This window comes from Pyrus communis, chromosome 6, assembly GCF_041283825.1.
Source record: "Pyrus communis isolate YQ-2024b chromosome 6, ASM4128382v1, whole genome shotgun sequence".
Taxonomy (NCBI): Eukaryota; Viridiplantae; Streptophyta; class Magnoliopsida; order Rosales; family Rosaceae; genus Pyrus; species Pyrus communis.
Window position 1 is genome coordinate 24,716,960 of NC_142570.1, and position 14,841 is coordinate 24,731,800.

The window sequence follows — 14,841 nt, forward strand, 5'->3', positions numbered from 1 at the left end:
TTGAAACCTTCGAAAACCTCGAGAATCCTAACCCAAGTTTTCATGCACTGTTCATGCACACGTGATCGTGAATTTTTTAGGAGTTTTTAAGATCACAGGGAGCTTTAGGAGGTCCTCACGAAGCTCAGGGAATAAAGTTGGAAGGAATTGGACGTCGGAATCGTGAGTTGCAGGTTTGGCCGGAATATCGTGGATTTTTCCAGTGTGATTCCTTTGGTTTTAGGGCTTCAAAGTGGTAAGGTTTTGTTCTACTCTTTGTCAGCTTCAATTTGGTACCAATTTCATGGAATTTGGTTGAGAAATGAAGAAGATATGAAGTTTTGAAAATTTTTCCAGTTTCCGGCAACACAGACGACTGTGGCTGGCGAGACTCACCGAAGAAGACAAGGGAATATTCCGTTAAGTTAATGGAATATTCTTAACGGCGTCAGGTCAGTTTTAATGGAATCTGTTAGGGTTTAACGAAATATTCCTGACGGCGTTAACTGACGCCGTCAATGTGCCTGGCACGTGGCCGCACGTGGGAGGAGCGTCTGGCCGTGCCTTGGCCGGCGTGTAGGGGCGCGTGAGACGTCAGAAAATTATTTAAAAATATGGGGATGTTCGTGAGGTTGAGTAAATCACGTTGGTGTATTCACACATCCCATTTGAGCTTTGTATGAGAAGTTATTACCTAGTTTTGGTTATGTGCTTTAAATTAACGTTTTTATAGTTGTTTCGCATATAGGTGAGACCTATCCCGAGGACGAGCGCAATCACTCGAGGTAAGGGGGTTACGACCTTTCCACATACCAGTGCGTGGGCTTTTGGTTTTCTGTATATACCTATATACTTGTGGTTTTTCCCAGAAAATGAAATGGAATGTTTATATGTTCTAAATGCCATGCATTGCGTTTGCCTATTTATTTATGCATTGGTAGTTGCATATATGTATGTTTGGTGCTGCATACGCAAAAGTAAGTGCCAGGTAAGTTATGGTTTATGATTGTGATTAGTAGTTATGTGAGATGCATAGACAGCTCATAACCTACACCCTCGGTGTTAGTGCTCCCGCCCAAAGTAGGGCACAGTCCTTCACGTAATGTTCACCTCCCGCACCACACGCTCATCTTGGATCCAAGTTAGGTGCACAGTCCTGTCGTACAGACTACTTTAGGTGGTTCCGACTCATAGGTGACCCGCGATTATTCGCCCATTCTTCACGTGATCGTAGCACTTGAGCGTATTTATTTACACCTAATCCTATCGTACATACCACTATAGGTGGTTCCAACTCGTGTGCAGGTATAGTTAGTGAGTTGGGGATTTGAGCTCTAGATTCAGCCGTACAGGTCACGTTAGGTGACTCCGGCTGACATGTTATTTGCATTGTTTGACATTACCTGGGTTACTTACATTTTATGTGGAGGCATTCGACATGGCATATTTCTGAGCATGTTTTCGATATATGTGTATTTTCTATTTTCTGGGAAGCTATACAGGTTTTACGGTGAGGGGTTAGAACTTTTGATAATTAAATGATTTTGAAAAGCTTTGTTTTTGCCCACTCACACTTTCTGTTTTGCGCCCCTCCAGGTTTTAGTTTGGATTGCTCTTTTGGTGGCTTACGAGGAATCCACGGCATATCTGACAGATTATCACCAGTGGAGGACCACTTCTGGGTGTGTTTAGTTAGTGTTGTTCCTCTGGATTGCACTAGGCTTTCTATGCTTTGAATATTGTTTTTCACCCTTACACTTGCACTTGTTTGTTAACTACTCTGTTTTGTAGTTTGGTTTTTATTTCATACTTTTATTATTATCTTAGCTTCCACACGGTGCACATGGCTACGTCACCCTCACATGACGGCCAGCATGCCCTGATTTCGGTCGGGGTGTGTCAAAATCGGTTCGATTCTGGGTATAGGTTTGGGACAGATATACCAATAACCATAATCGAACCTTAAATTGAAAAATTTACTCGACGGTTACCCATAACTGTAAAATACCCAAAAATTAATCCCGAAACCAAACCATTCGGATCGGTTACCTATGGTGATCCGGTTTGAAAGGTTAAATTGCCATAGTGCTATGATATATGAGGACTGCCAAAGTGAGAATATTGGCTAGTTGTCATCAAACAACCCTTCCATATGTGTCTTTTGTCTAATATATTGTTGGTTTAACCATTAGTAGTTTGAACTAGAGATGAAAACTTGAATGTGTTATACGTTGTTGTATATTAAGAGAATCTCGGGGTAAGTCCAGCATGGGATAACATGTATTTTTTTGTTCAACATTTAGAGGGGTTGTATTGTTAGGTTACATGAATCGTACTTAGCCAAGAACATGGATTATGTAATACATTAACTTCACTATCTTAGTGCTAATGTTAATGAAGCTAATGTTGATTTATTTTTTGTTTGTAATAGATGATTTGAAAATTAGTTTTCAGGAATTAGGTCAAAATTAGTTGTATTACTGGAATTAGGCCGAAATTAGTTGTATTACAGTATCTGTGTGAGCTTGTGAGCCAGCTGTGATCGAAAATGACTTCTATATTTAAAAATAAAGGTGGCCACATTTTTGCAATTGAGTTTAAGCTTGATTCAATTTATTTATACTAAAATATAATAGACAGCGCCACAATTTTTAAAGTTTTGTTGATCTTGCTTTTACAGGTGAGGAATCTCTTCCCTCCTAATCGTTCTCCTTTTCCATCCCCTCCTATTTGAACGGATACGGTTTATCCACGTCAACATCTTATATTGATTTTTTTATAAAGAAAATAAGACAAAAAACAATATGTGAGAGTAGGGGAGGGAAGGGGATGAGAATTGGAGGGGAGGGAATCCTCCTCCCGTTTTTTAAACTCATAAAGCAATTTGTAAGAAATCAGCCATCAAAATATCAAAGGAAGTGTTATTGACACTCCAAAAATCTCATTCTACACTCCTAACAAGTGTATTTATCTTTCCAAATATAGAAAGTTTAGAGTGTAGAATAAGATTTTTGGAGTGCCAATAACAATTCCCAATATCAATTGTGCTCATCTTTCACTGTACACATGTCCACGCAGTCAATAGTCTTTGTCAGAAGTGATACACAAAAAGGGGTTGTATTTGTGCTTACCTTTTTAAGCACAAAACACCCTATTGTGCGCTATCAGCAAAGGACACGTCCATAGAGAGCCCACATGGAATTGTAGTTGTTGCACTGTTGCTATTGTTATATGGGCACATATGTTGGTGCTCTTTGGCCTCATAGGGCACAAATAACTTATTGTGCACAGTAGCCATATTTTTTGCAGTGCCAATTTTAATTCTTAAAAATAAATAAATAACAATAAATATAAATAAATAAACAAGAGTATCCTCATCTTTAAACGCTACTCAAATATGCTCTGGGGTTTGGGTCAATCAAATCTACCACAAAACTTGAGAGGTAAAGTAGCTGCTTGGTATTGGACTAGCTAATAAGTAACACAGTTACACAGCGGATAAACATGATACCCAAACAAGGTACCAGATATTCGCTCAGCCAGGGGCGATGCGGAAAACAGTTACGACTTCATTAACAAATACGACTTCATTTGCAGACTTGGATGGAAGAAATCCAAATCTTGGCCTCTCATATTCCATTAATTTAAGGGAAACCACAACTTCCCGTGCTGTAGGATAGTCACGATGCTCAGTCCACAACCATATTCCCTGAAGCAGCATTAAGACAAGGAAAAATTATACAATATTCCATAAGCTGTAACACACCAAAAGTTCAAAAACCTTGGTTTATTGGAAAGCCAAACAAGGATGGAACGGAAACAGAATTTTTGGTTTATTAATTGCCTCACTCCCGTTCTCTTTCAAGTTAAAAGCTAGCGTTGATGAAAACTTAAGAAAAGGCCTATGCATGATCTTATCTTGTCTACGAGTACGCTCCCTCTGGCTCTCTCACCGATTGCCCCTTGTCATGGAAGCAGAGGGTTCAAATTGCCCACAATGTGGCGGATGCTCTCAACTATCTCCACAACTTCTCCCACCCTCCCTGCATCCACAACAACTTGAAGACCAGCAACATCCTCTTGGATGCCACCTTGAGGGCCAAGGTTTCCAATTTTGGCTCGGCAAGAGCTGTCGACTTGGAAAACCACCGCATTGATCAAGACTCCCAGCAAGAACAAGGACTCCAGTTCAGCAGACATGTGGTGGGCACTCGTGGCTATATGGCCCCAGAGTCCATCCAGAACAGAGTCAATACTACCAAACTAGATGCCTTTGCTGTCGGGGTTGTCTTGTTGGACCTATTATCTGGAAGAAGCCGCAGCCGCTGCTGCTGCCGATGACATTGAGAAGAACAATGAAGAGGTATTGCTATCTGCATCCATAAATGGGGTGTTGGAAGGAGACCATGTGAGAGACAGACTACAAGGCTTCATGCATCCTTCCCTCTAGAGTGAGTACCCCTTGGACCTCGCTTTTTCCATGGCCCAGTTGGCTCAATGCTGTGTTGCTCCTCAAATCAACTCTCCCCCAACCATGGCTGAAGCCTTCCTCACACTCTCCAAGATTCTTTTGTCTACGCTCGACTGGGATCCATCTGATTATGATCAACTTCAACTCCACCAGCATCTAAGTTTCGTTGCTAAAAAGTAAAAAAAAATATTAAAAAAAGACTAAAATGCGGAGTACCTACTGATTTAGTTATTGTAGTGCACTCCGCATAGTAGTGTTCATGCATACGGCATTGCTCTATTATCCATGTCATTGTCAACTCAACAGAGGGGTCCCAACTCTCATGAACTGCTTAACCTTGAGGTATTGACCCGCTTAAATTTTTAGAACAAATATACGGAGTCTATTAGCCAGAACCAAAAGTAGGATTTGAACATGTTTGCTTATTAGATTGGAACACGAAGAAATCAATAAGCGAGCAATTGCAACACCATTCAAAGTTTTCAGAAATTGCGCATTGTGCAAGGAAAACAAACTATAAAGATGCAGAAACAACAAACACAAACGGAATTCCATAATATTACAAGAGCCAGAGTATGATCCAAGGTCCATACAATTCTATATCTAATTAGATGTTATGAAACAGTATGACATTCCTGTATGACTGAATCAACCTAAATTTGTAGCGACAAGCTACCAAAAATTTCCATAATTTACATGCAAGCATGGTGGCATAATCTACCTAGTTGGAAAACCAGAGAGCTCTCAGGATGCAGGTGGCTCTCGATATGGTACGCAACCGAGAATAGATTAGCTGACTAAAATTTTATATCAAGGTTACACTGCAGTAGGAGGCGTACTATATATGGTCCGGGATACGAAAAGCATATCTTGTCTCTGCCCTTTGCAACTCATTCCACAAACTTCTGCAAAACCGTCCAATATCTCATACAAGAAGGGTTTGTATGAATTGCTCGAAGAACCCATCTTTGCGGACTCTGGCAAAACTCCACACTGGAAGATTGTGGACTAGCTTTTGACTGTTTTGCAAGCAAATGCATCTGGAAGAACAGCTCAGCAGGCCTCATTTCTGTACAAGATTTAAAAACATCGACACATCATGGAGTATACATCAAATAATACACATCACAGACAAAGGCAGGCAGCCAATCAGAGGGAAACTGGTACGCCATTAAGAAAATCTTAGGCCATCTCCAATGGAGAGGGCTAAAGGTCCAAAAGCCAGAAAATGACATGATTTGCCCAAAAACTCATCTCCAACCGATGCCTAGCCTATAATTTTATGGAGCCCACCAGGCTGTTATTTGGCCAAAAGGGCATTAGGTTGGCCAAATGTAGCCCCTCTTAGCCCCTTTTTTAGGATCCACCTCTTCAGTTGCAATAATTAATTCAAATTCAACGACTAGATTTGAAAACATTCAACAGTAGTTTAACTAAATTAACCAATAAATTTAAAGTATAAACTTAAAACTAATAAATTATTGAGGGTGCTACATTTAGCCTCTTCGGTTGGAGATGGTATATGAATACGGCCTCACACTATTCATTTAAAAATAATTTTTTGCAACGCTATAATTCTGGGCGGAGCTATGTTTAGCCCTTTCGGTTAGAGATGACCTTAGTGCTTTCTCATAATTGTACCACCTAGACATTTAAGGAAAAGGACAAACAAATCCAAATTACACTCAACATGACAACTGATGTGCAAGTGTGGAAGTTGCTAAATTGGTCATCTATTTCTAGATGGATTGAAAAAAACAAAACAATAATTCATCAGGACACATGAACACTGATATGTCATATAATTTCATACCTGGCGGCCAAGTGGGCCATTCAAGACGGAGGTTCTTCTCCCACTTCTCTTTTGAGCCAAGACTTGCTACTGCTTGCGCTAGTAATGCTGAGACAATTGGTAAGGGAATGAGAGAAGCTTCTTGAGCTTTAACAAGACTCCTTATGGCAAGTGATAAGAACTGTGAAGCACACCCCCGGCGGGAAAGCTCCATACAGGTGGCACCTGGACCCATCGAAGATTTAATTATTGAATGAAAATACACACACACACACACAACATCTATCAATCTTGCTATTGTAAAAAATCAGGCATACATAGAGAATGATCAGGAATCAAGTCCGCATAGCACCTGCTTAAGAGAATATGTGTGATATGAAGTACAAACCCTCACACATTTATTAGTTAATGGAAAACAAGTCTATTCAATTTTACGTCATCTAATTCAGTTGGAGCATGTCATGTCAAGCTTAAACTAAAGCTTGAAATCTTACATTTAATGATCAGTAGGACCTACAAGAGGAAAAAGAAAAGAAAGAACTCCAAAAATCCCATCTACTAATGTACACATACCATGACAAAGCAGGAGGCTGCACTCAGCACCCGCCAATGAACAAGCTTGAGCAAGAAACTCTTCTGCAGAAACAATGTCCTGGTTCCATAAACAAATCAAGCCTTTCACCAGACTGAATATAGCCCCCCACATATTCCGTGAATTCATTGACTCTGTTGGGCATTCTCTGAAGCTCAGTTCTAACATATCCAAGTCAGTTTGCACTTCATAACGAGACTCCATGAGTTTTAGACATATCCAACCAATATGAAGATCTGTCTTGAGCTGCAAGCATCTTATATACTCTTTTTGAAGGTTTACCATATTACCTTCTGAGGCATAGGCACGGAGTAGTAGCAAGTGTGCAAAGAAAAGATAGCCATCAGGGAGCATAATCGATGAAGCATTTGTGGCATGGTTGATACAGCCAGTCAAATTACCACCTTGCAAACAGATCTCAGAAGCACAAAGTAGAAGCTGGAATTTCTTATATTCATAAGATGAGTCATCATTATGATAAAATTCATCGGAAAGAGCTACAGTTATTAGCCGCTCAAGTATAATACAAAGATGGCAAGGAAATCTCTCTTCACGTGCCTTCTGCAGTAAATTGAGAACAAGCAAATACCTTATGTTCTGGTTCCATGGTTCTCTGCGTAAACATCTGCAGATTTAAAACATGTATAAGCTGTAAGCCCTATGTATAGAGTTTAGAACAAGCAATTCCATATTTTCCGTCACAAAACGAAACAAAACTCTTTTGAAGGAAAACCCTGTCTAGTTCATCATCTTCTTATGCAGCCAATAGTAACAAGCACAAAGGAAACTATGAAAGGATAAACCAACAAAAACACTTAAATGGGATAAGGAATAATTATAATTCTTTTCTCTTTTTAGTTGGAGGAGAAACTGATCTTTAAAATCCAAAAAGCACATAGGTTTTACTTAGAAGTTATATAAACCATGACAGTTTTAGGTTTGGCTAATGAGTTCAAATTCAGAGAGAGGCATAAGTTACAATACTTCTGTAGTTGCTGGATGGTTCCAGGTTCATTCAGGCACTGGTATGTGCATGTTGGGTAAGAGAACTTGGGATTGCAAGTGCCAACAGCATAGCAAGCAACTGCTCCTGCACCAAGAATTTCATATGCTGATTTTAAACCACCTTCAATTGGATTCATAGTATCGACGTTGCAACACCTAGTTGCAATGTGGGTATCATTCCATTCTTCAGTGGACAACAAAAGATAACCAAGAAAATTCCTGTTCCAAGAAAGTGCGTCAGAAGAATGTTTTAAGGCTAAAAATCACTAGCACCAATGCACTACGAAGCATAAGTTACAACCAAAACATTCTAGAAACTAAATGGCAGGTCTGTGATAACCATAACAAGAGATTTCATAGGTCAAAATACAGAAGGTTTTATTTTGACCTATGAAATCTCTTTGTCAGTCCATCAAGTTGCAGTTTCACTGTCATTCTAATTCTATTGGTTAATCCTTTTCAGCTGTTCCTACTGGCACTGTCAGAAGTTATCCAGAAATCAGGATTTGTCCATGAGACCTTGATCATTGGAGTTACCTTAATAAGCTACTGTTAGGATACATATGAAGAGCTTTCCTAAGGTGATTAACTCCGCTTTGATATCCAAGACAGCATTCTGATCCATGTTTTACCTGCATACCCAAACCACAACAATATCATTTTTCATATAAACTCCATAAATAAACAAACCCCAATCAAACACGAAAGGTTACTGGACTAGTAAACTTACTAGTTTACCAAGTGCTATCAAAAAGTGCATTCCAGTTATCTCTTCATGAGACTTAAGATAGTCACGGGTGCTTGACACAATAGACTGAAGACGATTACTTTGATCTAGAGCATGAATAGCAGATACTATGAAACTGATCTTCGAACTCCGAAATAGTTGCTTTGGCATCTTCAGAATGCTATTGATGGCTGAATCCAGTCCAGAAATATAATAAAGGAGTCTACAGATAAAAACAACAGGGGCAGCTGCAGATTTTTGCTCCATTGTAGAAACGCTCACAGCCAGACTTCTTACCACAGAAAGAGCCAGGTTAGTCTCACCAAGTTGCCACAAGGAGAAAGCATATATTTGCAAACCTTCCACGTCGAGCAACCCTTAAATATGAAAGATGTCAAGTAAAAAATCAGCAAAGTGAAGAATATATCAAAGGTTCCAATATATAATCACAAACATCCCCCTCCCCTCTTCTTTTAAGGCAGCTTGTACAAATTCTAAATTGTTGAGCAGTTAATTATAGATATCTTTGGAGAAAAGGAACAAGTAATAGAAAGAAAATGTTAAGCATCTCCTATTGTAAGAAAATGATTGTTTGATATAAAAGCAAGCTACTAATACATTATATTCACACAAACCTTCTTTCTTCAAATCTTCACATTCGTGCAAAGCATCTAGAGCATTCCCTGCCTACATCACAGACGAGCATTTTTTAGATAAGATACATATGATACACACACACACACACACGCACACGCACACACACGCACACACACACACACACACACACATATGTATGTATTAGCACTTCAAAAAGAAAAAAGTCTTCCTGCATGCCTCCACACACACACACACACACACACACATATGTATGTATTAGCACTTCAAAAAGAAAAAAGTCATCCTGCATGCCTCCACACACACACACATGTATGTATTAGCCCTTCAAAAAGAAAAAAGTCATCCTGCATGCCTCCATTGTAATTTTGTCCCTATGTTTTTAACTTTTTATAAAGGAGTGCATATTACTTTTTAGCAGTGCCAATAACAGCTCCCTACATGTATATTGTATAGTGTGTATACACATTAAATGTAAGATTATACCCTTACAGATCAGAAACAGGTCTTAAAAAGACATCATATATGTTACCTTACTAAGGGATCGGGCCAAATTGACAGATATATCCGTCATATGCAACTTTCTGTCACTGCCTGACAAATTGGTGATTGCACAGCGTGCTAGTCTATAAGAAACGGCAGCAGACTGATAATTGCATTGTGCCTCAGAAACTAGCCCGTTCAAATTATGGCATTCAGGATAGTGAGGTGCACGCTGCATGGCCTGCCTGATGGCTTCAAAGACCTATGGCAGTGATAAGCAGCACTACCATGAGAAAACTTAAATGAGACTTTGATGTCTCTTCCTCGCCCTTTTACAGAAGAGACGAAAGAAAACATATAATACTAATCTCTGATTGCTCAACTATCACATAGGCATGACTAAACCTGTGAAGATGAAAGATTCCCTGAAGCAAGAGCAAGCTTTGCAAGACCAATTTGGAATTCGGCAAGCTGCATAGAAAGTTAGAAACATTAAATTAAAAATAGAGAATTATAGATCAAGTCTTTATGAAATTAAGAGCACAGGCTCCAAAGTTAAAAACAAGAAAGCAAAGATCAATAATTGGAAAGAAAAGAGAGAATAAGCAGTCAGATCCTGCTTTAAAGGAGGTCATAAAATCTAACAATATTAAATTAGAACAGACCATCAGTTGGAATGGAAAGTAAAAATAAATACATTAAACATTTTTTTTCCATATAAACCACAATGAAACAACATAACAAGGGCGAGGAGATAGAAAATTACAGGCAATATCTGTGCAGCTCGTAAGCAGCTCTCGTAAGCTTCTCCGACTGCAGACTCTCTGTAAAAGTACAACTAACTGTTAATAATGCTGACAGATGACTTCACGTACATCACATATTTTATGGGCCAGGTCCAAAGTTACAAATCCCAAAAAAAAATTTACCCAGCATGAAAATCAGCTGACATGCCTGCCCATGGTAAAGCAAGTGAAGGATCTATACTTCTGGCACAATCAAATGATTGTCTAGCAAATTGTTTCTCACCTTGTTTTCTATAAAGCTGCAAAAAGAACAAAAACTCAGACACCGCAGGCAAATTCTGCAAGCTATAACTTTCCAACAAGCATCGTTATTACCTCCTGGATGTTTCAAATTATATAATGGATCAAGCCAGTGGCATGATAATGAAGTTCATAAATACAATGTCGATAAGTAAGGATTAGTCTAATTCAAGTAACTAGGACAGCAAATATACCAAATGCAACCACATTAAAGATCCAGAATTCCCCATGAGTGAGCATGGAAAACTCTCAGTATTCTTATGTTTTCTAATTTCCCCGTAAGAAATTAATATTAAAAGAGAAACCATACAAAAAGTCCAAGAAAATACTAATAGGACAAAGAAAAAAAATTGAGTAATACAAATGGACAGTACCTTCCCTAGGTATGCCCAAGCAACAGCTAGAGATACATTCAATTGCAATCCCCTGATTAGAGCATGTTGTTTCAATGCTTTATGATCAGACAAACATCCCAAGGCTACCCAAAACTCAGAATTGTCACCCTCAAGTAACAAGGCTCCCAAAGCCATCTTCTCTGATTGCTGCCTGTTAAAAAAAGAAGGTAAACTAAGAGAGCCATAAACAGCTAAATAAGATGATTAAAAGATTATACTACATCATACCAAGCACTTAAGTCATGTCCAGAACTGTTGTCTAAAGAGTCTATGAGATCTGAAGTTACTGCAATGTCAGTATACATATTAGCTTGCCATGGGGCCAAGTGTAAAGCTCGTTGATAAGAGCACCTGGCAGTTTTCGCAGCCAAACAGCAGGTACGTTTCCATGAAAGGATGGAATTATCAAAAGATTCCATATCAAATTCTAAACCATTTCCCTCCTCCATCCATGGATAACACTTTGCATAAGTAAGCTAGAAAAGATGAAAAGCGTATCTCAAATTAGTTTTGGTTTGGGTCAAATTATGGTGTTTTAAACAGAAAGGTGGACAGGCAATGAATTAGAAACAAGGTTTCTAAGCACTAGAAACTTAAGTAGAAGTTGAGGTAACATGAAAGATTGACAATAAGTCAATCTGCCATGAGACTTTTTTTTCAGGGACGGTGATCATACCTGTATGTCACCATGCAGTTTCCAAATAGATGACAAATTTCCAGCTAATTGAGTGCTCATCCAGGCAACTCTAGATGCCTCCTGAAATCAAATCATACAGTTCATCTTCTAACGTTTCAACAAATAGTAATATTTATAAACTTCAAGACAGCTTACCTCTAGCACTGTAGCTCCCCATCTATATGCTCCCAAATTATTGCATTCCTTGGCCAAACCAAGCATCCCAGCAGCAAGCCCATAGTGTGCAGAGACACTTTTGGGGGAGATCTCTAAAGCTTGCTGAAATGTCTCAACTCCCTTTGCAGAGAAACACCACCAAATGGAAACTATTTTCATCTCCGTAGAAATAGCACTTTGAACATAAAGGGAGGAACCCAGTATAATATTATTTGATGCAAATAATATGTTGGAAATTGCATAACTACACTTGCAAGTCTAACTAATTGCTCGTGGACAACTCTACTAAGAATTTAATCCATTATATATAAAACTACTGAGAGGAGAAGTCGACCAAAAAAATGTAACAGCTCTTGATAGAAAGAAAAAACATAGGATGTAAGGGCTCAAAAACAACTATACCTGTGTTAAATAACTAACTTAAATGCAAAGATGTAGGTTACACCATTGTCATTGATGAAATTATAAACGAATGAGGAAAAATTGGTTGGAGAATCAATGCAGCGACATAGACATAACAGAACCTGACCTTTTTATAGGAACCAAGCATCAAAAAGGTGTTTCCGCTTTCAAGCAACGCAAATATTCTTGTACCCTCCAATTCGATGGCTCTTCCATAGGACTGTTAGATGGTCATGATATCAATCATAAATATTATATTCAAAAGAGAAGTATTGCTTGAAAAGTTTCAATTTGAAATTTAGAAGACAGCATCACATAATGTTTTGCCCAAGAAGAATGTGAAAAGGTTCTTTGTGCTTGTGAATATAGATATAATGAAAGGAGCTGCAAATGTAGATGTCTATTCAAACATCAGTTAACACAACAAGAATAAGTCCTAACTCATAAGAAGAGAACATCACCAGAAACACATACGTGATCCCAAGTCCTAAGAAGTAAAGAAAAAGGAAAGATAAAGGGAAAAGCACCTTTAAAGCAGCAGTGAACCTGCCTAGTCGCTGGTACGCAAGGCCAAGAGCCTACAAATAAAATTCGGGAAGGGTGAGATAACTGAGTATTGAGTATATTAGAAGCAGAAGCAAAAGAAAGATAAACAATGACAACAAAATGTGCATGAATAAGTACCTCCCAGAGATGTGCGGAGGTAGGATAGCCTCGAATGGCATGTTGAAGACTGTGGACAGCATCAGAGCATTTGTTTTGATGGAGCTGCAAGTAACCCAGTCTCTGAAAAGCCCAAAAGGCCCTGGGTGAATTTTGGGAAGCCTCCCGGCACACGGCCACCTCCAAGCTCTCCTTTCCTTGTTGGTCCAACAAATCACACAAGGCTTCCCCAGAAAGGGAGTCATCAGGATTGAGAGAGACAGCTTTTTGGAAACACTTGAGAGCTCTCTGGGTGTGGGACTCGGAGCCAAGACCCGCGTAATAAAGCCCTAGATATGTGAATGCCCCTCCCTTTTCAATCTCAGGCTTCAATTTCGCGGCGACTAGGAACTGCTCTGCCGCTTTCTCCTTGTCATCCCACTCTTTCCACAACAATACTCCCTAACATGTTTCCATTATTCATTATTCAAGTATCAATCGAAAATGCCAAATTCATATCTAGTGATTTACATATTAGAATTAAATAATAAATAGAAGAGGAGAGAAATCACATCAGCCAATTTTTGAAAATAAAGAGCAAATTAATTAGTGAATTGGAGGGATGATTACGAACCAGTTGGAAGCGAAGGGAGGGGTCATCTGGATGGGCCTCTACGCTCTCCTGCAACCGTCGGAGCTTCCCTTCCTTTTCTGGGTCCTGGACAACAACCAATTTCACTCAATTTTCCTTTTCCTTTTTCAGTAAATAAATTTAAATTTGCATAGAAAGAGAGAGAGAGAGACCGTGTGTTGCATTGCATTTAGATTTAGGAAAGTCTTGGAAGGAATTTCGTCCGTCGATGATCTTTTAACCCTACACAGTCAGTCACTCGCGTCGGCTCCGGCGACGGGACTAAAAGTGATACTGGAACTGGACAGAATCAGTCCGAACGAACTAGTGACTACTCACTACTGTGGATTCTTTTCCTTGAGACTTTGCTTCCTTCTACTGCTGTGCTGATTTTCGGTTCAAGTATTTTGTTTCTCTCTCTCAATTGCACATACAGTCTCGTACCCAGCCGGTCGGTGGTGTCTTCTCAAACCCTTTCGTTTGGATAATTTGGAGGTGCTGCGTTAAGGGCATGTTAATACGACTTCTGATTACTAAAAGAAATTTTAATCAAACATCCTGCTACTATTTATTTTTAACGAAAATGATATTTTTATTTTAAAAAGTCACTTTTAGTACTATTTAGTTACAACATTTTCTTGTCCTTTAAATTAAAACTCAAAGTTTTCAAGTCATTTTCATTACTTTTCCTTTTACTAAAATATAATAAGTAAGCTTTTAATTTTCGCACGCGTTAATTACATATAAACAAATTGGAGAATTGCAAAATTTTATTAAAACACATATAAAAATAAGGATTCCGACTCTTTTATTTTTGATACAATAGAAATAAATTGGTTAAAGCTTATTATTCTCGAAGTTCAAACATAAATGAAAAAAAAATGTAATCAGACCGTATTATTAAACAGCATCTTATTATTTTCTTTACTGTGAATTAAACATGCTCTAAGAGCATTTCCACTCTATCCAATTGAAAGGGAAATTTGGATGATTATGTCCACCAAAACCAACAAAATGAGCTCTAGCCCGAATGAGGATCATCTCCTACTCATCTTTGTTAGAATTCCAATGATACTCCAATCACATTCGTTCATCGTTCATCGTATGGTCAGTTTTCGTTAGATACTGTTTATATTTAATTTTTAATTAAAAAATTTACAATAATTTTTTATCGCACAATATACGATAAATGAATGTGATTGGAGGAT

General features: G+C 38.6%; 1 protein-coding gene and 1 pseudogene across 1 annotated transcript; one reads left to right on the top strand and one right to left on the bottom strand.

Annotated features, from left to right (window-relative positions):
• The first annotated feature begins 3,897 nt into the window (after positions 1–3,897).
• LOC148696490 (protein LYK5 pseudogene) lies at positions 3,898–4,630 on the top strand (annotated as a pseudogene).
• A 356-nt stretch (positions 4,631–4,986) lies between these two features.
• Positions 4,987–14,168, bottom strand: LOC137710632 (Tetratricopeptide repeat (TPR)-like superfamily protein). Its single transcript, XM_068449707.2, has 20 exons — positions 13,807–14,168; positions 13,637–13,720; positions 13,045–13,464; positions 12,888–12,938; positions 12,488–12,580; positions 11,938–12,078; positions 11,782–11,862; positions 11,334–11,581; positions 11,085–11,256; positions 10,594–10,709; positions 10,431–10,488; positions 10,070–10,135; positions 9,714–9,926; positions 9,202–9,253; positions 8,570–8,943; positions 8,377–8,471; positions 7,819–8,058; positions 6,816–7,459; positions 6,264–6,467; positions 4,987–5,519 (listed from the first exon to the last, which is right to left on the bottom strand). Exons 1-20 carry the CDS (start codon positions 13,816–13,818, stop codon positions 5,341–5,343), a joined length of 3,543 nt encoding a protein of 1,180 aa, XP_068305808.2. The 5' UTR covers positions 13,819–14,168; the 3' UTR covers positions 4,987–5,340.
• Positions 14,169–14,841: the final 673 nt, after the last annotated feature.

Coding starts and splice junctions, on each gene's coding strand:
- LOC137710632 (XM_068449707.2), bottom strand. Junction 12,581..12,887: donor GGTTCACTGCTGCTTTAAAG/GTGCTTTTCCCT, acceptor ACCATCTAACAG/TCCTATGGAAGAGCCATCGA. Junction 11,257..11,333: donor GGACATGACTTAAGTGCTTG/GTATGATGTAGT, acceptor TTTTTTTAACAG/GCAGCAATCAGAGAAGATGG.